Here is a 27353-nt window from a genome sequence, read left to right as displayed (position 1 = left end):
TTAAGAGGAGCGCCAGCTAAGACCTAGGGGAAGAGGGATAAATGTCATGGCTTGAATTGGGGGAAGGGCAAGACAAATGCCATCCTGAACTGAGGGGAAGTAGGAACAAAGCATCAGTTTTGAATTGAACGGGGAGAGGGAGGAGCATGCCTGTGTCATCTGGGTTGGAGGAGGTAGAGTGTTAGCATGAAGTGAAGCGGGAAAAGGAAGTAGAGTGTCTCTGTGAACTGCATGGAGGCGGAAAGGGAGTGCCTCAGTGTTACTGTGACAAACATATAAACAATTTTTAAAATAATTTGACAATTTAGAAGAGTGTATCAATATATATCCAAAATAGCATCTGATTTCATAAGAAATTAGGAAACATTCCTGCAATATTTGTCACAAACTACTGCACACAATTGATAAAATGTTGGTATCTGTCCACCTTGTATGCTGTAGCACTATCAATGTAACTGTCATCCAGACTCCCACCTGCCAAGAATGAGGTATGTTAATTTTGTCAAATGAACATTGATTTTAAACTGTTGCTGGAGTGAACAAAGGACTTGTTTAAAAAAAAAATCACCAGACACTTGGCTGGAAAAACATTTGCATACTAACAGACAGTGCTTGGAGAGACAAACGACTATTTCCTGGTCCATTTAACCCAAAATGGACTGTGATCACCAGACATTGACAGTGAGGAAGTTCACATTCCAGGATGACTGTTAAGATGGCAGAATCCACAAACAGAAGTGGTCAAACCAGCTAGTCACATGACTAACCTGCTGGGCAACCTGGGGTTTTTTGAACAAGCCACAGGACAGTTTGAATTAAGAAGGCTGTTTGAACTGGAAGTTGAAACAAGCAAGTCTCTCGCCTGGCTGTGTCTCTCTCTCTCACTTTCTCCCAAGCCACCGGACCCACGGTAGACGTGTAAACCTCGAGGAAAAAAAGACTCCAACATTGGAACACGTTGAACCGTGAACTGGGCTCCAACGAATTGCAATACTGGCAACCAAAGACTCCACATTGAATTTAGTGGACTGTAACTATCAGAGATTGCCTCAAACTTTTCCCCTTTATTCCTTCTACTTTTTCTGTCTCTATCTGCGTGTGTGTTTATCGCGTATGCATGCTAGTGTAGTTACATCGCATATTCATAGCCGTTAACCGGATTAGAGTTTAAGATTAATAAACTTCTACCTTTCTTGTTTAAATCTAAGGAAGCCTGTTTTATTTCTCTGCCTCACAATTGGAGCAGTGAACCAGGATTCACTAAGGGGGAGCTAAAAACATGGTCTTTTAAAATTAAACCCTATTATGGTTAAACCAGGCAAAGGCTGAGAGGGAACCCCTAGACCCCTCTCACCTGGTTGTAACAGTCACTATGTGTGATTATGCCTATAGTCAAGGTTGGTTTTGCGTTGTCAGCTTTTTAGGAGCTGTTGGCTTGCTTCTGTTGTTTTCCCAGGTTGGCACAAAGCCAATGCAACTAGCTCTGGACGTCAGCTGAGAACTGCTGCAAATGGCTTTAATATAAGCCCTTGGGATTGCTGTTTTGTTTTCGTCATTTCGATAAAAGGCAGTCAGACTTTTACAGGAACTATCTTGTTTTTGTGTCAGGTTGCAGGCTAATTTCCTCAGAGGGTTGAAATCGATGATGAAATTGAAGACGCGGTCTCTGTCAAGATTTATAACTGTACACTTCAGCACTGGCAACATGTCACCTGCACTGTCACATAATTGAAAACTCCCACTTGTCCTGTAAAAACACAAATGTCTGCCCAGTACTTTAATCCTGCTTCCATGTCTGGGAAGGAGACAAGAGAAAGCTGGTCTCTACCTACTTACCACCTCTCTTTCCGTAACAACAGTGATTTTTATTTTATTTTATTGATACTACTATGGTCAGTGCTTTGCTGTACATTGATCTCCAAGTATGAAGAGCTGCACACTCTTCCTTTCTGTATTCTCACTGTGTTGAAATAATGATTCATCACTAACTCATTCTTTTCTGGGACCTCAAAATGGTGGAAGGCTTTAATTCCTTCAGTTTTCAGTTCCTCACACAATCTTAAAGCTTTTAAAACCCAAGCTATGTCTCCACTGACCATTATTTTTATCTAGTGGTGTATTGCACAATGGGACTGTGCCCTTCACTATAATTTCTCAAGTTGAAGAACAGAGTGGACCCTGCTTACAGTAAACGAGAAAGGCTGCAGGTTTGATCCATGACCTGTACTGAATTAGCTGATCTCAGCCAGGGTGGTTCCAGGACTGCTACAGTTGGCCTTATAATGGAGGGGAAATTAATTCACAGATTTTAGGCTTTCACCAGACATTTCTCATGCACAGCAGCAAGAGTAACTGCTGCCATTAGTGAGCCATCATTCTCTATGAACAAAAGTGTGACATTACACACATGATATTTGGTATTGTATTGTTGATCAGGTATCAATTAAAAACCTCTGTTACAGTGTTTAGCTTACTGCAGAAGAAATGAGCTCTCTTGTGACCTAGGGGCTGGATTTTGTCCCTGAGGCAGGGTCCTGACGCTAGGCTGGACAGCCGGTGGGTAACCCTGCCTCAGCCATTTTTGGAAGCCTCGCTGGAATTCAATGGCAATTACACAGTTAACTACTTGAAGTCAGGGCTTCTGCCACTTTAAGGGCAGAGGTCCTGCCTCCAAGAGCTACCGGCCAATCAGAGGGCTGGTAGCTTTTCAGACCCACCAGCACCACTGGGAGCAGTGGCCACAGCTGGGACTTCAGGCCCAGACCAGCCAGCATAGAGGAGGCCCTGGGTTCAAAGTGAATTTGTGGGGCTCCCTGGAGCCAGCTAGGCAGGCCCAGGGTGAGGTGAGGGGAGCTTTCCAAGGGGGTGGCCCTTGCCACCGGGTGGGCGGGGTCCTCCATGGGCCACAAGGTGCCCGATTGGGAGGGACCCCCACTGAGCCTGCAGTGAAGCTGCCAGCTTTTATAGGGCGGCCTCACCATGTAGCGGAGGGCCCTCCCTGTCATAGGTAAAATACCAGCAGTGACGGGAAGAGGCCCTTAAATGGCCACTTAAGGGCCTCAATTGGCTACTGGGCAAGAAGGCCGTCCTCGACCATCCCCCCCCCCTTGGTAAAATGCCACGGTGTCGAGAAGGCGATGGGCACTCCAGCCCCCAACCTCCCTCATTATTTTATGGCCCTACCCTCTCACCTTCCAGCCCGTCTCTAGAGGGCTGGTAAAATCCAGCCCATTGATTTTTGATAGTGGACAAATGCTCATTTAATCAGATTATAATTTTATGCTATAAACAACAGAGCAGGTTTATTAAAAGAAACAGCTATATAGTAGCAAAATAAATACAGCAATTTGCATAATTTTTCTGAAAGTTTCTAACTCGTTTTCCTTTCTTAAGCACAAAATAGACTCAACACTAATTAGCACTACTGATATTCCAAACCTGGACTAGTGTTCATTGTAACTCTTTCATACTGGCCATGTGAACAGCCCCAGGCAGCTGTGGTTCAGTAATACAAGAACTGGTGAGCTGAGAGTTTGTCCAAGATATATCTCTGCTAGGAATTGTCATGTGACACATTGACCTCAGAGCCCTCCCCACCATCATAACTGGACCACTCCAATTCAGGTTTTTCATCTGTTCTGAGGAAAAAGAGAATCAAAAGTGTCTCACAAACATAGCTGTCACAAAACTTGGGGTTTAAAGATATAATGCTATCGCCCAGACCTTGCTTTCCAGTTTAACAACGATGTACTGTCCACACAGTGTTTATCTTTTAAACCGAGAGATTTAGCCTAGGGTGTAAATGAATTCGAACACAAGTTAACAACCTTTCAGATTTCAACAGACTGATAATTATACAGAAAGATATCAAGTCCTTCTAATGAGAGCAATGTAGTTGGCTTTGTAATTAAAATGTGTTTATAGGCTAAGGACACCTCGACTCCTTACATCCACCAGTAGACATAGCAACTGTAATGCCATTACCATTCGAATAGACAGGATGCAGATTATACCCAGTTCAACGATGGTCCTACAGTAAAATGGATTTAAAGTGACTCGCAACTCTTATAAATAGATAATAAACATGATCAACTTTATGATTCAAAATGTGACCTACAGAAATTTGCACTGATATGGTGTCTTTAATGTAGTAAAGCATCTCAAGGCACTTCACAGCAGCATTAGCAAACAATATTTAACACCGAGGCATGTAAGGAGATATTAGAGCAGATAACCAACAGCTGGGTCAAAGAGGCAGGGTTAAGAAGTGTATTAAAGGAGGAAAGAGCAGTTTAGGGAGAGATTTCTTGAGCTTAGGGCTTCGGCAGCTAAAGGCATGGTTTCCAATGGTGGAGTAATCAATATCAGAGATGCGCAAGAGGCCAGAATTAGAGGAATACAAATATCTCGGAGGTACTTGAGGCTGGCTGGGGACTGTAGGGCTGGAGGAGGTTTCTAACTCGTGCTGAGATTGGAGGGGTGAGGCTATGGAGGGATATGAAAACAAGGCTGAGAACTTTAAAATCGAGACGTTGCCAATGTCCATGTATGTCAACGGGATGATGGGTGATTGCGACTTGGTGCAAGTTAGGATTTGGGCAACAGAGTTTTGGATGAGCTTAAGTTTATAGAGGATGTAAACTGGAAGGCTGGCCAGGAGTGCATTGGAGTTGTTAAGTCTAGAGGTAACGAAGACATGGATGAGGGTTTCAGCAGAAGATGAGCTGAGGCAGGGGCAGAGTCAAGCGACGTTACAGAAGTGAGATTAGGGGATCTTAATCTTGGTGTGGATATGTAGTCAGAAGCTCAACTCTGGGTCATATATAGCACTATGGTTGCAAATACTCTGATTCAGTTTCAGGCAGGTGCGAGGGAGAGAGATGGGTTTGGATTTTACAATTTGACAAGCATAGACGGAAGCGGGTGGCGCTGATGCTGTCGGCCTAATTCCCGATTGCACTGCTATCTTGCGCTGGCCGGCCAATTAACTGCCCACAGGTGGCGGCAGAGGCCGACCATGCTGGGGTTGAAGGTGGGCATTTAGGTGGCGGCCACAGCGTCATCTGGCACTGATGTATGTGCTTGTGTCATCTTTAAAGGGCTGCCAGCACAGAAACACAGCCGAAACCCTCCATGAATGAAGCCATCCTTCCCTGAAGATCCCGCCAGCTGTGCAGGCCTGCTGGAGGACGATCCCCCCCCCGCGTAGATGATGCCCATGGCAGGTGCGCACTCCCAGTCTCAAGGGCCTCTCTCTCAGATGCTTCTTCGACACACCCCCCACCCCAACCCCTCTCAGCCCCCTTTCAATGCACCTAAGTGTCAGTAGCCAGATGGCACTATGCAGGCTCAACCCCAAAACCCTGGCACCTGAACTCCCCATCCTCACTGGAAAGTGCTATGACCGTGCAGCCGCAGCCTTTCTGTTGTCTCACCTGATGGGTGCCAAATGCAGCAATGACCTGAGCTGCCACCTTGTTACTCTGATATATCTGCCAGGGCTCTAGCCCCAATGCACTTTTTGGAAAATTGGAACGGGCCCATAAAATACTGGTCAGTTGCCACTTTAATTGACTTAAGTACCTTTTTTTTCAGAATCACGTACCATTCTCATTAGACTTGCCATCTGCCCCTCGTAAAATCTGGACCTGGTGTCATCATCACCTCACGCGATTTTATGCCCCCCGCCTCCAAGTCCGTCCACAAAGGGCCGGAAAATCCTGGCCCTGGAGTTGGTGGCTAAGTAACAGAGTTTGTGACGGCGATTGAAGACAATGGCTTTGGTCTTCCCCAATTTTAGTTTGAGGAAATTTCTGATCATCCGGTACTGGATGTCAGACAGGAAGTCTGACAATTTAGAGCCATGGAGGTGTCAAGAGAGGTGGTGGTGAGGTAAAGCTAGGTGTTGTCTGGATACACATGCAACCTGACATTGTGCTTTTGGATAATGTTGCTGAGGGGCAGCATATAGCTGAGAAATAAGACCAGCCAAGGATGGATCCTTGGGGCATACCACAGGTAATGATGCAGGAATGGGAAGCGAAGGCATTGCAGGTGATTCTGTGATTACGATTGGAAAGATAAGAATGGAACAAGGCGAGTGCAGTTCCATCCAGCTGGGCGATGGAGAAAAGGCATTGAAGCATGATGGTGGGGTCAACTGTCAATCATCTCCCACAGCTAGTACAGGATCACTTGTTGCAATCAAGTTCCCTGTAGCCCTGAGCTTCTTTGTCTCTGGCTCGTTCTAGGTCACCATAGGGAATTAGTAACATGAGTCAGTTAGCAGTCATGCATGCATTGTTTGCTGGAGCAAACACTTTTATCACTTTCGCCTTGGACAACTGCAGGCAACAGGATAGGCTTCAGGATTCTCCTACTTCCACTGTGTTATTGATTACACCATGCCACTGTGCAACTCCTTTACGTGAAACCACTAACTTCATGATTAGCAAGACTTTCCACTCCACCAAAATGCAACTGTTGTGTGATCAAGAGCAACACATGATTCAGCTTTGTGCCTACTTTCCTGGAAGCTGTTATGACACTTTTATATTACAGCAATCCTCCACTCCCTCTCTTTGATCCTGCACTACAAGTGACAGACTGTCTGCTTTGGGGTAAGGGCCATCGTTGTGCACTTGGCTCAAGACTCCTCATAAACCACACACGGGGACTGAGGCAACTAAAATCCTTATTAAGGAGATAATTCGTGTCCCTAAGCAATGATTGTGATGCCTGCACGGTCCTGGTCGCTTCCTGCAATACAGCTGACAAAGAATGTCCTGTATGATTGTGGTTTGATCTTTGCTGTACAATGTTGCTTTGCAAAGGAGTCAACAATTGAAGCTACCATTGGACGTTTACCTTCAGTATAATGAAGGAGAGGACGCTGATGACATAGAGGATAACAAGGAAGCGGGAAAGCTCCTATATTTGCCAGCAGCAACAGATCAGCAGAACAGTCCCTGCTCCCCTGCACAACAGTTACGTTAACATCGCTCCCAGTCCTTACACTGTTAAAATAAACTGCATCTGCCCGAAAACCAAGTGGGTCTATTTTAATTCTGGCTATGCTTTGGAATGGTGGGTAGGGGTTCATCGGCTACCCTGGGAAACAGGCCCTGGGCCTCATTAGAAGTGCATGTGTGGGTTTCCCACCCGATTTGTTGACACATTGGAAAACTCGCCTCCCCCCACCTGCACACTTTTGACAGGTCAGCCAGAGGCCGATTTTAAGTGGAAATGCACCTTTTGGAGTGAAGTTCAAGGAGGTCGGCCTTCCTTCTACTTGTACAGATTGATTTAATGATCCAAATCTTGAGATTTCTGATTAACTATGAGAATGAAATATACAGCTATAAAGCGGTTTTCAACAGTTTACTGCTCATCGGTTTAAAGTGTCTGAGCCCAACTCTGATCAACTGAGTGCCTGTGAGTGCAGCACAGTAGACTATTTAAAAGCCAAACAATAGTTGCTGGGGTGGGTGCTTACTCTCGAGTAATGCCCCCACTCCCCACCGGTTTCTTGTCGCCAATGGGGACGCAGAACCATTTAGTGTAATAATTGCAGCAAATACAGGTTGAAGAGGCAAACTGCCAAAGGATTCAGATGTGCTATTGTTGAATTAATTCCATGGCAGCAGTTGAGCTAATTCCTACATAGTTAATTTAATCTCCTCTTTGAATAACTATTATATCTTTCTTTGAAAGGTTATTAACAAGACCTTAATGTGTAACAGTGCTTGAAAAAAATTACCAATCTCCTGCCCTATTTTTTTTTGAAGTGGAAAATAAGGAAGCGGTGAAGAATAGGAAATAAAAATGCATGTTTCATCTTACATCCCGGTTTCCTGTCAGTTTTAATGTACATCACTAGGGTCATTGCCATTAAACAACAGCAGAAAATAGCCCTGATTTTTGGGCAGATTAGCATGAGCACTATTCTGCAACTAGCTGTGCCGTACCTGACCTGGGAGGGCTTGAAGCTGATTGAAATGGGAAAGTGTTCCATTCCTCAGTGGTAGCATCCCTCCGTGAGAAGCATAAAATTCTCATAGAAACAGTAAAATAATTGTTTTTTTAAATGAAAGCACTATACCTACTCAACCAAAATCTTTTGAAAGGAAGCCAGCGACTCCAGCTCCCTGACATAACCCAATGTGATGTTAACGACATAAAGTTAATACCACCTTCGGTCCCCAGCAAAAGAGTTGATGGCAGCACTGAACATCCTCATTAAGATTCAGTTCACATTTCTCTCCCTATATTCTATAAATTAGTTAGCACTATAAAGTCTGGATATACCTATAAAGAATCCTCTCCACTATGTTTTAATCTCCATTTTACATTTATTCTTTCATGAGATTCCCAGCACAGCCTTTTCCTGAGCAGCAATTTCAATATTTCCAGCGATTGTTCTCTATTCTAATGAAAAATAGGCTTTGCTTAACAGTGTGCAGCAAGCAGAGGCTTATAAATGAAGCTTTTGGCTGTGTGTCAAATATGATTGAAATTCCCTCTGTTAACCCCCTCACCTCATTAATTTTCTTCCCTCCCTTCCCAGAGATATGGAATCATGTCGGGCTTTGCTTCGTGGGTACTGGCATTCCTCCTGTACCTCATTTATGGTCATTCTTCACCTCTCAGTCTTGATAATGAGTGTTAGCAGGCTATTCCACTGTGGAAAGCATTACAGTTGAGCCTGATTCCACCCACGTTCGAAGTCCGTACATGTGTACTTCCAGCAGGAATCTCTGGATAGCAAACTAGGAGCAGAAAGCCTGGCTGATTTTAAAATAATTTACTTCCTACCTCTACATCTAGCTTTTTTAACACCTTTCTGGTAGCAAATAAATTTCATGGCCCTTCAAGTCATAAGGGCCTTTTTTTTTTATTATGTTCTCTCATCATTTCCCAACTGATAAAAATGGCCAAGCTACCAGTCCCACGATCTCTCCTCCTGCGTCTGTGTACCTGTGCCCCAGTGGTTACACACTAGCCTGAGGCCTTTCATGGTTCCTCTGTCTTGAAGAATCCTGGATGCAAACCTGCAACTCAGTGACAAAAAGCTTATCACGTTTTACAATCTGAAGGCCCAGACTGCCCAAATGCCTTACTTGCTGGAACTATGGTGGGTTACAGCTCTTCCAACATTGTAAGTTTTTTTAAAAATCACTTATATAAATTACAAATCAGAGAAGTATTCGGAGATTTGGATTTTGGGACCGTTTAACAAAAAAAGTATATTTATTCTATGTATTTCCATGAATTTATTTCATTGTTTTAAAATTTTCAGCATTTTAGAGAGAGTTCATTTATAACATTAGCAGATAGAGTTGTCTTGCAAAGATGTGGCACCTTACTTTCATCAGTAAGATGACCTTCTGCCATGCACCAACCTTTTTGTCTGTTGTATAGCATTGTTTTGTTTATGACACATTTTGTATTGTTTATGACATTTTTAAGAAGCATTTTGAAGAGATTTTTTTTTTAGACTTGTCAAAATTAGAAACCTCTACATACCTCTTTAAAACATTGGATAAAGTCCCACGCAGTTTCTGTCTATGAGGATTTCATATCCTGTTGAATATTTATTTTTACTTTAAGTTTGTCTTGAAAATTCTGACAAAACTGGGTTATAGAACTGTTAAGTAGAACCAAAATTTATCATGGTTAATCATAATAACCCTCATTTAATCAACAAGACTAGAGGGTTTCCTAATGAATTGTTTCAAAACAAAAATACATCAACTTAATGAATAATATTAATGCCTTGTTAATACAATCTGTGTTGAGTCTGCTGATTTGATAATGTCATAGACTTAAGTTGATGTTTGTGGTATTTTCCAATTTCATTTGTTTAACTACCATCCATTCATAACTGACTGATAATAGAGTCTGGATCAGAATGCTGAGCAGCAGTACATCTCGCACAGAACAGGGTCCCCACAGGAGTTAAATATTGATTGAGCATCTTCATTTCTCTTTGTAAACGTATTCAGCCAAACAAATCTGCTGACATTTGCCCAGCCAGTCTTAAAAGCTGCCGACTTCCATGTTGGTGAAAACATCTGTGTTGCCGGCACCTTCCACGGGTGAGGAAACGGGAGCAATGACGTGCTTTAATCTGTACAGCACAGTGACCATGATGACAAGCAGAAGCACCACGAGACTGATAAATATTGCTACATAGGTGTAAATGTTTGACGGTTTACCCACCGAGTCCTCCACATCTGTAGACACAGTTGGTTGGTGGAACACCATAGCAGTGAAATTTCCAGATTGTCTGAAGTAAAACTCAGTCATTGTTGAAGTTTAAGGAAATGAAAGCAAGTCACAGGTTTTGCTTTTTGAAGAACTCCAAAATCTAGCTTCCTTGGGGTAAAGCTAGGGCTTTCCTGAGCACGGAGCTTTGCAGACAGTCACTCACATTTTGTCCAAGTTCCCGTTAATACCATCTTCAAGCTTAAAATGTGTTTTCAAAGCATGTCAAGGACAGGTGGCTTTGCAGTGCTGTTGGATTACAACTCCCACAAAACAGACACACGCAGATACAAGAGAGCAAGTGAGAGGACAACATTTCATACGAGCCTCATTTACTTAAACAGATGCTTCCCAATAGAGGAGCGCTGCTGATAATCACATTACCTATTTGACAGCCAGCTTGCAATGCCTCTGGCAGATTTTATGAGGCAGATCACCAGTACCATCTTTGAAACGGACAAATTGTCTCATAGGCTAAAATCCCTCCGAACTCATTCCTCATGTCACAGCTCCTTGCAAATAACAGCCTCCCTTCCTGTTGTCTTGTTCTCTGATGCCCTTCAGCAGTAAGGGAGGTACATCATTTGCCTAGTCTGCACCATCAGAGTTTTAGGGGAAAATTATGTCATTTTTGAATAAATATAGATTCATTAATCTTCCACTTGATGTTTTCACAGACTAGTTAGGGATCATTTATATTTTTCATTTTCAGAAGAGTACAAAGAATCCCTACGGGTGGTTGTTAATGTTCCATGTACACTGTTTTTTTATAGAAAATTGATGGTGCTTTTCCAATTATCATGTTTTGTTGTAGATTGCACTGGGGCAGAATTAGGGGATGGAAGATAAAGTAAAACAATACTCTTTTAATTTTGGGCTGTTGATATGAATTGTTTATGAACCCAGATCAATGCATTTTCTTCTAATTTTAATGGGAAACAGAGATATTAACATAAAGCAATGTTGCACCCATCTAATATTTTTCTTGTGCAGTTTTGCCCCCTCCTCACTCGAAAGCAGTATTCCTCATTAAGGTACGGTTTCAATAGTAGAAGGTATTTCTACTTAAGTGGTCATCACCTAGGTGTAAGCCATGACAGTGAAGGACATCACAGACAAGCCTGATTCTGTCCTGTAAGCTCCATGCCTACATGCCAACTTCCAGTAGGGGTCGCTGTATAGTGATTAGGGCAGGAACCCGTACTAATTTTCCATTCCTTAACCCTGGTTAATTGTAATACACCTACTGCTGCTCTAGCTGAGCTTAAGTACTCGGCACAGACACAGGCCTACAAAAACACAGAAGCAAACAACTGCAAATGCTGGAAATCTGAATTAGAAATAGAAAATGTGGAAATATTCAGTATATCTGGCAGCATTTTTGGAGAGAACAGCAGAGTTAACATTTCAGGTCTGTGACCTTTCATCACAACCTGCTTGCCTGGTCTGTCTTGCTCAGAGATGGAGATTTTGCCTTGGAGCAGTGAAGGAAAATCTTCTCTGCCTATTTGGTTACCAGCATCTGTTATAACCGTACAAACTAGCGTGGTACCTGGGACCTTTCACGCTTTGTCAGTCTTAAGTTTACCTTTCATGAGTTTCAATCTGTGTCTCTGTCTTAACTCATAATATATTTGAAAGTAATGGTCTGGATTTACTTTTTCATTCCCTTAACTATCTTATATACCTCTCTGCTTTCTAGGATGAAAAGCCCAAGCTTTTCAAATCATTTTAGCAGCTCAGTCCTCTGATACTAGGAGGCGGTACCATTAATTTCTCTTCCTTTTTCTGTGGAACCTGTCGACCTTCACTTGGCCTTCTCCACGACATTGAAACTGAAATGGTCCTTGCTGTGTACTGAAATATTGTGGCTCAAACTCATGTCTCACCTTTGCAACATCTTGCATATAAATGAAAGTTACTTTAATTCTTTCCATTGTTTTCCTTCTGCTCCCCTTTCTTGAGTACATCGACTCTGCTGGGTCTCCACTGGTGCCATTAGCCCCTCCATTGCTCACTCAACTGTCCATTCTTCATGCAGACATCTAGATATTGAGTTTTTTCTGGGCTATTCAACTGTGGGGGACATCACATCTAAATCTGATTCTACTGTTCCAATTTCCATGCCAATGGATAGTGAGCAGGAATGGGCGATCTGGGTGATTTTTTTTTCCCTTACTAGTTCAATGATGCTGAGGCCAATTTTGGTACTGCGAGCAATTGCTGAGGGTAATTAATTCAACACTTGTACTGAGCCTGGGATCTTCCTGAGTGTGTGCCAGAATAGGTGGTACATTTACAAACCAAGTTATTGGGAGAATGTTGAGACCTAATTTCTGAAGGTACCCTGTGTACTCTAGCTGTGGATAAATGCTCAATGAACAGGTTCACCTCCTGGGATTAACATATATTGTCTAGACAAGACATAAATATTTTTCTGCATGCTGTGTTTTGCGATTACTGCAGGAAATATATTACTCTTGAAGGCACAGAGTGTTAATAAGGTGGAATAATAAAATATTCTATAAATCTTCATGTTGCATTTATTTCTTTGCCTTCCCAATAAATTCAGTGAGTAAAAAAGACAGCTGTTCTTTATTTTCTGTTGCAATTTTTATTTGAATTTATTGTTTTTTTTTTACAGATGGTAGGAAAAACAATATGTACATTATATTTCCCAAAATATCTGTGGGGCTTGATGGAAGAAGGAAATTTTCATACAAGAAGTGTAATGTCCTGGACCTCTAAAACAATATGCTATTCAGAGGTAGCCATTTAAAAGCTGAATGGATGGGGATGGAAGGAAAATGATTGCAAACATAACAGAAATTTTAATGTGAGAATAGATTAAGCTGATCTTTTACTGGTGAATAGTCTAAATCCGAAGGTTATGGGTTCAAGCCCCTCTATGGATTTGACCATGTAGGCTTAGACTAAGTGAGTTCTGGATGAGATATTAAATCAATAGTTCATGGGCATACTCAGGAGGACCTAAGAGTTGTTTTTTAAAAATCTTTTTCTCATAATATGAACGATTATTGTAATTTTTGCTCATCCTTCATTCCCTGAGTAGGTGGTTGTGCACCTTCTCCTTGAATCTTTGCAATAGTTGTGGTGATGGTTCTTCCTCGATGGTGCTAAGTAGGGAATGCCAGGATTTTAACTCGGCAAAGATGAGGGAAAATCAGTATATGTCTCAGTGAGAGTTCTGTGACTTACAGGGGAACTTGAAGATGATGGTATTCCCATGACATTTCGTGCCTTTCTTGATGCTGGAAGTCAGAAGGCTGGTCAATATAGGTTTAGCAAGTTACCACAATGCATCCTGTAAATAGTGCATATTGCAGCCACAGCACGTTGGTATGGGGGCTGGATTTTGCATTCACAGGCAGGAGCACAAATCAAACAGACTTCTTTGCCCCAGATGGTGTTCGACTTAAGCACACATGGAGCTGTATGCATCTAGGCAAGTGGTATCACACTCCTGGCTTCAGCATTGTAGATAACGGAGAGCCTCTGAGGGGGTCAGGAGATGAGACATCTTCCCAGAGTACCCTGACTGCATTGTTCTTGTAGCCATGTGGTGATATGGATTGTCCAGTCAAGCTTCTGATAAGTTATGAATTCAGAATGTAGATGGTGGGGAATTTTATTTTCATTGTCAGGATGTGGTCATCGCTGGAAAGGCTGAAAATTATGGCCCAACCCTAGCTGCCCTGAGAAGGTGGTGTTGGGCAATCTTCAACCACTGCAGAATCTTTGTAGCGGTTTCATAAAAAGTGACATACTAGGCCATTTCAGTGCAAAGTTCAGACACAACCACATTGGTGTGGGACCGGAGTCACCTATACAGCAGACACGGTAAGAGCAGCAGGTTTCCTTCCAGTTCGCTAAGGACATCGGTGAACCAGTTTGGTTTTTTAAGACAATCTTAAGCTTCATGGCCACTTTTACTGATTTCAAATTTTCAAACTACAGTGGCGACATTTGAACTCATGTTCTTTGGATTATTAGTTTAGACTTCTGGAATACTGGCCCAGTAACATAACCACTACGTTACTGTGCCCATAAAGGTACGATTAAAGGTCAGGGATTGTTGGAGATGATTATTGCCTGGCCTTTATGTGATACAAATGTGACCTACTAAACATGGATGTTGTCCAGGTCCTGCTGTAGACTTGCATGTGCTGCTTCATTATTGCAAATGAAGTTGAACACCGTAGAATCATCAGTTAACAACTCCACTCTTGATCAGAAGGTTATTGATAAAGTAGTTGAAGGTGGTGGGCCGAGGGAGCTGCCCTGTGAAACTCGAGCAGTTAAGTCATGGGGCTCTGATAACAATTATGAACATCTTCCTGTGCACTAGGTTTGACTTTAGCTGTCAGAGAGGTTTCCTCCTGACCCCATTGACCTTAATTATGCAAGGGCTCCTTGACCCTTGCTTGTGACAAAAACTGCCTTAATGTCAAAGGCACCTCACCTCTCATCTTGCATTTAGTTTTTGTCTCAATGTCTGAATGAAGGCTGTAATTCTGCAGTTGATTGATTCTGGCAAAACCTAAACTGAGTATCCATGACGTGAGTAGGTACTTGGTGAGTAGATGTTGCTTGATAACATTATTAATAACTTCTTCCATCACTTTTCTGATGATTGGAAAAGTCTGATAGGGTGTTAATAGACAATCTGACAGCTTCATGGCCACTTTTACTGATTTCAAATTCTCAAACTACAGAAATGTCCTGCTTCTTATGGATTAGGCATACCTGGGAAATGTTCTGTATTGTTAGGTAGATGCCAAGCAACTGTACCAGTGCACTATTCGAAGAAGAGCAAAGATTTCTCCCATTGTCCTGTCCAACATTCCTCCCTCAATTCACCATGAAAAACAAATTACCTGGTCATTTGTTAATTTTCTGTTTATGGTTTTAAGTGTTGAAAAGATGATAAATGAAATTTCATTCTTTAAAGCATCAATGGCAAAACAAAAGAATATGTACATGCTTAAAAGCCACAGTGTGACTTTCTTCTGATCACAGAACATCTCTGGCGCCTGAGATAGTTCTATCCAGGCAGGAATTGAAAAATTCTGCCGCTGGCCTATACTTAACTGCCTGAATAAAAAAGAAAATGGTTGCAGTTTGTTTATCCCGTTAATGGCCGCTTATGTTTCCTAATTCAACTGTGATATTTCTGAAAGTGTCTCTTGAGGGGGTCATCTGTGCAGCCAAAGATGCTGTATGATTTCATTTGTGTTACAGCAATCCACAAAACTTGGAGCTGCTAACACTGTAGTAGCAACGTAACTTAAATGCAGCTAGTGCCTTTTAAAGATATTGCATGTTTAACAAATCCTTCTTAGTCTTCAGTGATCTATCACTATCTACCTCTCTATACACAAATGAGGCTAGGGGTCTGGTAGGTCCCATTGGTGTAGTTGTCATCTGCATTGTTAAAAACTTTCTTCAACGTGGCTTTTCTTTTGTCTCAATCTTGGGAGAGTCACTTTTGTGCACAGCGCTCCTCCTTTCATTTTTTTTTATTGGGAGCTGATTGCTGTTGACCTGCTGAGCTACGTAGTACAGAGACCCAGTGTAAAGAAGTGCGGTCACGTCCTCAGTCCCTGCATTTAGTTTGTGTAAGAAAAGACACTTAATCTAATCCACAATTTTCCTGCGGTTCAAGTGCAAGAACTGCGTGTCTACTTTTGACTGCACTTCTTTAATGCTTCATTTTAGGTCCCAGATATGAAGTGATTGCTTCTAACTATCTTCTCTTCCTCTCCTCCAGGACAGAAGCATAACCACACATAAAGGGTTGGGTGACATTAGGTGCAATCTGGAATTTGGAGCAGGAGACATAATTCATGGCAAAAGAATTAAAGGGTGGTGGGGGACAGTGGTGAGGAGGCCAAGTACTTGTATCTTCCCTTGTGTTTGGGTTTAGGCCCCAGGGGAATTAAAGGGAAACTGTTTGTATCTGAGTTGCTTTATATGACTAACTCTTCTAAAAGAGCTAACTCTGGAATTGCCAGTTAAAGGCTTGCTTGGGTCTGCAAATAAAAAAACCCAACCCGAGCCCTACAGAACCACATCCGACCCAGCCCAACTCCTTCCATTTTTTCCTGCACCCAACCTGACCATCAGGTAACTTACCTTCTGTTTTTCACTTTGTTGCTGATCAGCACAAGCTTTAAAAAACTGTAACAAACACCACCTTTCTAGTCCAAAATTAAACTAACATTGGAGCCACTTACCTGTGATAGAGTGCATCTGACTCAGCCCAACCCGAGCTCGAATGTCGGACCCAGAAGTGCGACCCGACCTGAACCCGACACGTCGTCGGGTTTGGGTCGGGTAGCAGGCCTTTACTGCCAGTATATTTTAAATCAATCATTAATAGCAACTTTATACATTTAAACTAGTCCAAAGTAGTCTGGGAGCAGAAATTTCGGGGGAATTTTATGGAGCCTGCAAGAGCAGGAAATGTGGTGACTTAATTGGGCATGAGGTGAAATTTCGCTTTTCTGATGGCAGGTTCAAATTTGGAGATTAAGTCAATGAGGCACTTGTGGCGGGTTGGGCCTCATGCTGTTCTGTGGCGGGTTCCTACATTTAATACATTTGCATTCATGAATACTCATTATCTTTTAATTGGAATTAAGTCCTACCTTCCAGATTAAGTCAGCGGCGCACGGGAATCTGGCACCCAGTTCACGTTCGTTTAAAGGTGGCGTGCACCAGTCGGCTTTGTGCAGTTGTGTCTGAGGTCAGTGGTTTTCTTTCTTGAACTCCATGGTATAAGGGAGGGCAACAATGTTTGGCTGCAGGTTTGGGACCAGCAAGGGCGAATCGGTGGGGGTGGGGGGCGGGGTGGTGGGTGGGAGTGGCGGGGGGTGTTCGGGTGCTTGGAGGTGTGGAGGAGGGAAGGGCCTTGCGTCCTGGGTGTGGTGGTGGTGGGGGGTTATAGTCAGTAAAGGTGAGATGAATGAAGAGCCTAAATGGTGGGGTCAGTACTGTCTACATTGGGGCCATGTGGGTCGAACTCAAGGTGCTGGCTGTTGGAGGGAACAGTCACAGTCATGGGGAAGTGGGATTCAGTAGTGGGGGAAGGCCCAGTGTCATAGCTGGGTAATTGAAGGTTTCGTAGGGCAGGCACAGGATCAGACGACAATAGTAAGGCTGATGACGAGAGAGTTTAGGGTCAGAGTTCGCAATTCGACGGGGACAGGTGAAGGCACGGGGGCAAGAGATGACATGTTCAGTTCGAATGTGGCAGGAAATTGGGTTAGGTTCAAGGGTTACAGAGGTAATGTTGGTTGGATCAAGGGTGATGGGGGCAAACGTGAAGGTGACAGGAAGATGGTGGAAGGTGGAGGATCAGGTTTGGAAGGTAACACGCACCATTTCGTAAATAGCGATGCAAACACACAATCAGGATGACAGGGTAATTGATGTTTTGCAGCTGCAGTATGTGAGAGCTCGTGGACACCGATGTGATCCACAGCAACCACGTCTGCAGTAAGTGTTTGAGGCTCGAGGAGCTGAGGCTCAGAGTTGATGAGCTGGAGGCCAAGCTACAGACCCTGCAATGCATCAGGGAGGGGGAAAGTTATCTGGACACTTTGTTCCAGGAGTCAGTCACACCTCATAGGATAGGGTCTTCTGATTTGGTCAGGGACGGGGGTTGTGACTGTGAGTGAGGCAGGTAAGGGGATTGAGAAAGCAGAAATGGAGGACCCTCAGCCGTTGCAATTGTCCAACATGTTTGAGGTTCTTTCAGCTTGTATGGATGAGAGTGAGGGATGGAGGGTGGATGCGAAAACATTCATAACAAAATGGATGAATTGTTAGCAGAGATAGAAAAAAATATGTATGACCTGATAGCCATTACAGAGACATGGTTGCAAGGTGACCAAGGCTGGGACTGAATATTGAAGGGTATTCGACATTTCGAAAAGATAGGAAGTTCGGAAAAGGCAGTGGGGTAGCTTTTTTAATTAAGGATGTCATTAGTACAGTCGCGAGAGATGACCTTAGTTCGGAAGAGCCGGATATAGAATAATTTTGGATAGAGATAAGAAATTGGGAAGGTAAGAGGTCACATGTGGGAGTAGTTTATAGGCCCCTTAACAGTTGTTACACTGTAGGACAGAGTATACTGGAAGAAATAAATGGGGTGTCTTAAAGGTATTGCAATAGTCATGGGTGACTTTACATGTAGATTGAACAAATCAGATTGGCAAAGGTAGCCTGGAAAATGAGTTCATAGAGTGTATTCTGGACAATTTCTTAGAGCAATACATTCTAGAGCCAACTAGGGAGCAGACTATCTAGACACTTGGTAATGTGCAATGAGACAGGATTAATCAATAACCTCATGGTAAAGGAGCCTATAGGTGACAGCGATCATAACATGCTAGAATTTCACCTTCAGTTTGAATGGGAGAAATGTGGGTCTAAGACTAGTGCTTAAAACATAAATAAAGGTAATTACAAGGGTGTGAAGGCAGAGCTAGCTAAAGTGAACTGGGAAACTAGGTTAAAAGGTAGGACAATAGCGATGCAGTGGCAGACTTTTAAGGAGATATTTAATAACTCTCAGCAAAGAGTTATCCCATTGAGAAAGAAAGATTCTTTGAGAAGGATGCATCATCCTTGGCTTAATGAGGAAGTTAAGGATAGTTTCAAATTAAAAGAAACACTGTACAAATCTGCAAGGATTAGTAGTAGGTCAGAAGATTGGACAGATTTTAAGAACCAGCAAAGAATGACAAAAGAAATAATAAAGAGGGACAAAGTAGAGTATGAGAAAAAAACTAGCTAGTAATATAAAAACAGTAAGGGTTCCTGTAAGTACTTAAATAGGAAAAGAGTAACCAAAGCTAGTTTTGGTCCTCTAGAGAGTGAGTCTGGGGAATTGATAATGGAAAACAAGGAAATGGTGGAGGCGTTGAACAGGTATTTTGTGTCAGTTTTCACTGGTAGCTAAATTTGCTGATAGCACCAAGATAGGAAAGAAAGTAAGCTGTCAAGAGGAGGGTAAAGAGTCTACAAAAAGATGTAGATAGGTTAAGTGAGTGGGCAAAAATTTGGCAGATGGAGTGTAATGTGGGAAAATGTGAACTTGTCTACTTTGGCAGGAAGAATAGAAGAACTGTATACTGTTGAAATGCAGATAGACTGCAGAACTTGGTGGTACAGAGGGATGTGTGTGTCCTGGTACATGAATCACAAAAGGTTAGTATGCAGGTACAGCAAGCGATTAGGAAGGTAAATGGAATGTTGGCATTTATTGCAAGGGGAATTGAGTATGAAAGTAAGCAAGTTTTACTGCAGCTGTACAGGACCTCGCTGAGACCATGCTGTGTACAGTTTTGGTCTCCTTATTTGAAAAAGAATATAATTGCGTTAGAAGCACTTTAGAGAAGATTCACTCAACTAATTGCGGGGATGAAAGGCTTATCTTATGAAGTAATTTTGAACAAGTTGGGCCTATATCTATTGGAGTTTAGAAGAATGAAAGGTGATCTTATTGAAACATGTAAGATCCTGAGGGGATACCAGGAGGATGTGTCCTCTTGTGGGGGAGACTAGGGGACACAGTTTAAGAGTAAGAGGTCTCCCTTTTTAGACGGAGATGAGGAGAATTTTTTTTTGTCAAAGGGTTGTTAGTTTGTGGAATTCTGTTCCCCAGAAAGCAGTGGAGGCTGGGTCATTGAATTTATTCAAGGCTGAATTAGATAGATTTTTGATAGATAGGGGAGTCAAGGGTTCTGGGGGCAGACAGGAAAGGAGTTGAGACCACAACCAGATCAACCATGATCTTATAGAATGGCGGAGCAGGCACGAAGGGCCGAATGGCCTACTCCTGCTCCTAAGTCCTATGTTCCGATGATTGCAGATTGAAGTGGGAGGAGGCCAGTGTTGGGTGGGTTGAGTTATGTGTGTAGACAATAGGAGGAGTTGAGAAACTCACTGCTCATTAGTTATATGGATGAAAACCATGGACAAATGTGTTCTCATATTATTGTCGGTCTTATTCAAACAGTTATATTGCTGCAATAACATGGGTCTCATACACCCGATATTCCTACAACCTCGGGAGCTGGAGGAGAGGATGCGACAAAGGAGGGCTCTTGCTGCTCAACAGCTGAGGCCGCAACGCCAGCAGCAGGTAGCACCAATGAGGGGGGCTGCTCAGAATGAAGCTGCTCAGGGAAGTCGTCGTAGAAGATGGACACTGACGCGTCAACGCGTCTACAGGACAAGGACTAACTACCTTCACATGTCGGAGACGGAATGCCTGAGTCGACTGAGGTTGTCTCGGGAAACGGTCACTGAGTTATGTGGGATCGTTCAGCAAGACCTGCTGCCACAGGGATTTGGTGGGCACCCCATGCCAGTGGCCCTCAAGGTGACTGCGGCACTCAATTTTTTCGCCAGCGGTGGTTTCCAGGGCTCAACGGGCAACTTGTGTGGCATATCACAGCCTGCCACACACAGGTGCATAAGGGAGGTAACTGATGCTCTCTTCCATCGTGCCAATGACTTCATCCATTTTTCCACAGATGAGGACAGCCAAACGGCAAGGTCATTAGCCTTCGGGGACATTGCTCAATTTCCTAAAGTGCAAGGGGTCATCGACTGCACTCATGTGGCCATTAGAGCTCCCTGTGACCAGCCAGCGGCATTTGTGAATCGCAAAGCCTTCCACTCTTTGAAGGTGCAACTGGTCTGCGACCACAGGCAAAGAATCTTGCAGGTCTGTGCCCGTTTCCCAGGGAGCTGTCACGACGCATACATCTTGCTCAACTCACGGCTCCCAGAGATTTTTGAGGCTCCAGCCGAGGTTGACGGCTGGATCCTGGGTGACAAGGGTTATCCCCTGCAGACATGGTTGATGACACCAGTGAGGCATCCCCAGAGTGCAGCAGAAAAGCGATACAATGAAGCTCACGCCTCCACCAGAGCCATCATCAAACACACCATTGGATTGCTGAAAATGCGTTTCCGCTGCCTTGACCGGTCTGGAGGGGCTCTGCAGTATGCACCACAGAGGGTATCACGAATAATTGTAGTCTGCTGTGCACTACACAACCTGGCCATGCAACGTGGACATCTGTTGCAACAGGATGAGTGGGAGGAGCAGCATTCCTCAGATGAGGATGAACTGGATGAGCCTGAGGAGGAGGCCATGAATGTGAATGACCCTTTACCGGATTCCAGGGCCATGGAGAGAAGTGCACGGCATACCAGGGACAACCTTATATACACAGGGTTCGCCCAAGAGTGAGGCACCTACATGACCATTGTCCCCTCGCCAGAACTCCATTGCCTTCCTGGGATGCTGACCTACCCCTGCCAGCCTCCCTTGCGAAGCAAACTCAAAACCTGCATCCTCTGCCATCTACAATTGCACAGGGAGCTGAACTTTGTTACATGCACTCGTTAGTGAATACTGTTCCCGAGGACATCTATGCCGCACTTGGACATATGTTTGTCATCCAGCCATGACCTCTATATCCTGCTCTATCTTTACAGTGCTTTGAGTGCACCTACACCATTTCAATTATCCTAGTTGAGAGTAAACTCATATAATCTCCTTTATAATGCATAGAAGGGAGGGCCAGCTGAGCTTGCATGTTAAGCCATGCCCACAAACTGTAGAATGCAAAACTGGAAACTTACATGAACATTCAGTGAAGATTGAACGCAAAGACAAAACATCGTCACAATAAAGGCAATGTCCGTTGCTCCTCTGTAACCATCAATGCATGCTTACCATGAAGCATGCCAAAAAATGACAATTATCTACACATTAATAAAGCAGAAACAATATATTGTGCATTATTTGCATGTGATATATATGTGTGTAGAACACCTGTGCCACCTTTGTGCTCAGAATTGCTTAAGTTTTTATTTCCTACCACTATGTCTTGGTGCAACCACTACGTCTTGGTGCAACCCCAACATCAGCAGCTGAGCCGGACGCAGTTGGCTCAGCAAACTGCCCCATTGCCTTGGATGATCGTGGCGGGTGTCCTCTGGAGGTATAGTGCCTTGAGGGCTCCAGCATTGGTGCAGGGGCATCCCCCTTGGCCTCACCTGCTGGAGGTATGGGGGTCGAAGACACCATTCACCCTGGGGGTGTCCTGAAAGGAAGGTCCTGGGGCAGCTGGCACGTGCTCCTCTTCCATTTGGGTGCGCAATGACACCTGCCTGTCTCCCTGAAGAGAAGGTGCACCCAGAGGGAGGTTCAGTTGCCTCGTCCCCCTCTCGCCTAGCCACTGCTGCATGGATCCCACAGCTACAGCAATGGAATGCAGGTCAGAGTGCATATGGATAAAGTGCTCGACCTGGCCCTCCATGGCAGTCGCCATCCCCTCCATTGAGGAAGCCATGCACTCACAAGCCTGGGCCATGGCATAACTCATGGCTTGCATGGACTCCTCCATTGCCCATGCAAAGCCATGCATCACCTCTGACATCTCCATATGTTTCCCAAACTTCTGCTGCATGTCCACCAGGCTTCTTGTGCCGTGAACAGAGGACTATCATCAGCCTGGGGATCAGCAGGGGCCTGGTCCCCTGCAGTCCTCCGAGTGTCAGGGTACCCGGGTGTCACATTCTCCCTCAGCTGCTGGGACGTGTCTGTGCCATGATAACCAGATTGTGACCCCGATTCGATACGTGACTTATCCGTGGACCATGTGGGTGTGACTGTCCTGGCGGAGGTTGCTGAAGAGGCAGGTGACGGTCCATTGGTGTCATCGTCCCTGAGGCAGAGTCCACAGGCTGCTGGCTTGTCTGCGGCCTGGTCCTGGGATTGCAGGCACTTGTAGTGGAGAACAAGCAGAACCACATTAAGCATCATCACAGTATGAGTTCATTACTACCAGGAATGGTTGCCTCTTCATCCTTATGCCTGGCCACTCCAGCCTTGCCATCATGTGTAGTTCTCCCTGCTGTGAAGTAAGTTCTGTGCTCCAGTGACACCAGTGCTGGGGACAACAGGCCACGGTCAGCATTACCAATTCATGTAATCATTGGAGCAGAACCTCATGTTATCATAGCAGGGAAAGTTCTGCACAAAATGTCTGCTTCTGGGACTGCTTCTAACTGGCAGCTTCACAGAATAAAATGTGGTAATGCATGACTAAAAGTCACTGGCTATTATACAGATAATTCCCTTTATAATGTTTAAGATTAGGATTTCCCTTTATAATGTTCAAGATTAGGATTCAGGAGAGTACACCTCCCATTTAATAGTCTGCCTGATTGTTTATCTGTTTGGTTGTTGGGGTCAGTGTTCTGACGTGTCAGCTCGATAATGCAATCCTACATTGTCAACTAAATTTTCCACTTGACTGATCAGCAGAAGCAGAATGACATTCCTAGCACGAAATCTGTTGTTACACTGGAGATTTTCTCTGTCATCTTGCAGCACTGGAGCCAAGAAGCTACCATTTCACCCTGGAAAGGGTTGATACTAGCTGAAACTCTATACTCAGTGGCCATTAAAGCTCTTCTATAATTTTGTTTTACTACTTGCACGTTCTTTTAAATCCAATTAATTTACAGGAAAAAAGCAAATGTTTGATTAGTGAAAAACACTAGGGACATCCAGTCCTGAAATGTTTCAAGCTTCACAACAATTATTAATATCCTGTTTTCAGATAGGCAGCAACGAGGGATTTTGGATGTATCTTGAGAATCCAAATTAAAATACACAAATTGGGTGAAAATCGAGACCATAGACTCAAATTCACCTGAATTTAGGTAGTTTAGTGGAACTGAACTGAAAAAAAAATGAAGTTTACCAGTGTCCAGATCAGAACTGTTTAGTCAGTAAACCAATAGAGGAACTAGCAATTGCGTTGGATTGAATATGGCTGGAATTAAATGGAAAAATATTTACTCATCCTTCCAAGGGAGTATGCTTCACACAACTGGATCATCACTTTTCTGAATCCCAAGTGAAATCAGTGTCTTTTTTAAAAAAAAGTGTATTTTAAGCTCAGAAATGGTATTAGCACCAGGAAGTGGAATACTTGCCCATTTTAGGCACCCAGTGTCAGACACTCCTAAGTAAGATATGACGTAGCCAGCTGAGAAATGAAGCTTCTTTCAATCAGCAGCACCAACAACTTGCATTTATATTGCACCTTTAGCATAGGAAAACATCACAAGTGAAACCAAATAAAAATTTACATTGATTCTTTGTTATAAAATGTTCCAACCTGTTTACAGTGGAGGATGTTTTTTCAAAGTAAGCTTTCCAAGACTGTTTACTGTGCTAGGCCACATTTAACTTGATAATGAAAATAATTATATTTCAAAATGATTTCCACAATGTATATAATTTTGTTGTGTACTCGCATAATACCATGTAGCCTTGTGATATAGTTCATTGGTCACCCTACTCATGGAAAATCTGTCAGTCTCTGCAATGTGGAGATTGGTTGTTAGTTTTAGAATCACATTGACTGTAAAACTAGATGAACCGAATCCACACAAACTCATCAGTGGCTTAGGTCACAATTTATCTTGATGGGCTATTATATTCAGTGTGTAAGTAGCCTGACAGATTATGAATCAAAATATGAATTTCTGCACCATTTTTATTTATTTATCGGATGTGAGAGCTGCTTGCAAGGTCAGCATTTATTACCCATCCCTAATTACCCTTGAGAAGGTGGTGAGCTGCCTTCTTGAACTGCTGCAGTCCATGTGGTGTAGGTACACCCACAGTTAGGTAGGGAGTTCCAGGGTTTTGACCCAGCAACAGTGAAGGAACGGCAATATAGTTGCAAATCAAGATGGTGTGTGGCTTGGAGGGGAACTTACAGGTAATAGTGTTCCCTTGTTCTTCTAGATGGACGAGGTTGTGGGTTTGGAATGTGCTGTCGACCCTTGGTGAGTTGCTGCAGTGCATCTTGTAGATGTCACTGTGCCTATTCGTGGAGGGGGTAAGTGTTTAAGGTGGTGGATGGGGTGCTGATCAAGTGGGCTGCTTTGTCCTTGATGGTGTTGATCTTCTGAGTGTTGTTGGAGCTGCACCCATCCAGGCAAGTGGAGAGTATTCCATCACACTCCTGACTTGTGCCTCGTAGATGGTGAACAGGCTTTGGGGAGTCAGGAACTGAGTTGCACCTCACAAGATTTCCAATCTCTGACTTGCTGTTATAGCCACAGTATTTATATGTCTGGTCCAGTTAAGTTTCTGGTCAATGATAGCCCCCAGGCTGTTGATGGTGGGGGATTCAGCAATGGTACTGTTGTTGAAGGTCAATGGTAGATGGTTACATTCTCTCTGATTGGAGATCTTCATTGCCTGGCAGCAGTGTGACTCCAATGTTACTTGCCACTTATCAGCCCAACCCGAAATGTTGTCCAGGACTTGCTGCATGAGGAGTTGCAAATGGTACTGAACACTGCAATCATCAGTGAACATCCCCACTTCTGACCTTATAATAGAGGAGGGAAGATAATTGATGAAGTAGCTAAAGATGGGTGGACCTAGGACACTCCCCTGAGGAACTCTTGCAATTTTGTCCTGGAGCTGAGTTGATTGGCCTCCAACAACTGCAACCATATTCGTTTGTGCTCAGGTATGACTCCAACCAGTGAAGAGTTTTCCCCTTGATTCCCATTGACTTCAATTTTGCTATGATTTCTTGATGTCACACTCAGTTATAGAAATGTGACACTTTAGTTATACTCATTTTAGATGGTAGAACTCTCAACACTGAGTCATATGGTTGTGTATTCAAGTTACACTCCAGCGACTTGAACACATTAACAAGGCTGACACTTCAGTGAAGTACTGAGGGAATGCTGCACTGTCAGAGGTGCTGTTTTTCAGATGAGACGTTAAACTGAGGCTCAGTTTGTAGTTTCACATGGATGTAGAAGATTCCATGGTACAATTCACAGAAGACCACTGAAGTTCTACCAGAATCCTGACAAACATTTATTTCTCAAGCAACATCACTGAAATGGATTATCTGGTCTTTTATCACCTTGCTGTTTATGGAACCTTGCTGTGCACAAATTGGCTGCCACATTTACCAACGTTTCAATAGTGGCGACACATCAAAAATACCTAATTGGCTGTAAAGCACTTTGGGACATTCTTATATAAACAAAAATGCTTATCTTAGAATTATTATTCATCCTATGTCAGTGCTGTTCTCACCCATTTGGGCTGATGTTAACTGGCTGAAATCGGTGTTAATGAGACAGTTAATGGCTTAAAAATGAGATGGATAGATTTACTGCCCCAAGAACACCAGAACTCTGCCCACAGCCACTTTAAAGTGGCCAACTGCCAGGTGCCTGAAGCATCTGCCTGTTTCAGGTAGTAGGTGCCTTTTAATATGCAAACTAGGGTACCAGCTATTGCCATTTAATTGAGGCCCAAGCCTCGAAATAGTTCTGGACTTTTCAATGCTACTGTCAGGTTACTGGCACACTCTGCCATTTCACTGCCCAAAGTTAAAGTCAACCCCAATATGTTCACATGCTTATATTGCGATAGGTTTCATTGGACTGCGATCAAGAGTGAGAATCCTGGCTGATTGTTCACTTCCCTAATTTTGGTACCTCTCCAAAATAGTTATTGTTCATATATCAGCCTGGATAGTGAATAACAATGGGCTATTTGCCAATGAGTATATCACAACCTGATAAGCCCTGCTCTCACCTGATGTGTGCACATCCTCACTTCCTAGCAGGGATCACTAAATAGAAATTAGCAGCAGCAATGCTAGTTGATTTTTTTTTTATCACCTCCCTTATTGAGGGACTATTGAGGCCAGTTGTAACCAAGACTGAGATTAACTAACTCTGTGCAGTCCAAGGATCAAACCTGGGATCTTTCTGGTCTGTACAGCTCAATCTGTTAATTGTGTTTTTCTCAAGTTTGCACTTTGCATTTTACAACAACCTTTAAGAAACATGTCACAAAAAAGTGGTGAAATAACAAATGCCATCATGGCTGTGTGCTGATTGCTAGTCGCTGGCAGTACAACCTTTATGACATGCTTACCAAGCGAAGAGTGACGCAATCACGGAAAAGCAAT

The 27353-nt window shown here is 43.5% G+C and overlaps 2 protein-coding genes across 10 annotated transcripts in view; one reads left to right on the top strand and one right to left on the bottom strand.

Moving 5' to 3' along the window:
• Positions 1-27353, top strand: part of LOC137377560 (neuronal migration protein doublecortin-like) — a 362944-nt gene that overhangs the window by 59102 nt on the left and 276489 nt on the right. For 3 of the 9 annotated variants that reach the window (XM_068047309.1, XM_068047307.1, XM_068047306.1), the window contains 2 exons: positions 16945-17035; positions 20318-22108. The exons of 3 other annotated variants lie outside the window; for them this stretch is intronic. In XM_068047309.1, coding sequence (XP_067903410.1) covers positions 20336-21562 — 1227 coding nt within the window. In that variant the 5' untranslated portion in view covers positions 16945-17035; positions 20318-20335 and the 3' untranslated portion in view covers positions 21563-22108. Of the gene's footprint in view, positions 1-16931; positions 17036-20317; positions 22109-27353 lie in introns of those variants that run through there. 3 more of the 9 variants (XM_068047308.1, XM_068047305.1, XM_068047304.1) reach the window with 1 other exon arrangement.
• Positions 9301-10305, bottom strand: LOC137377860 (serine-rich and transmembrane domain-containing 2-like). Its single transcript, XM_068047931.1, has one exon. It carries the CDS (start codon positions 10264-10266, stop codon positions 10039-10041), a length of 228 nt encoding a protein of 75 aa, XP_067904032.1. The 5' UTR covers positions 10267-10305; the 3' UTR covers positions 9301-10038.

Source organism: Heterodontus francisci, chromosome 15 (assembly GCF_036365525.1).
Source record: "Heterodontus francisci isolate sHetFra1 chromosome 15, sHetFra1.hap1, whole genome shotgun sequence".
In the NCBI taxonomy this organism is placed as follows: domain Eukaryota; kingdom Metazoa; phylum Chordata; class Chondrichthyes; order Heterodontiformes; family Heterodontidae; genus Heterodontus; species Heterodontus francisci.
This window is presented reverse-complemented; position numbering and strand designations above follow the sequence as displayed.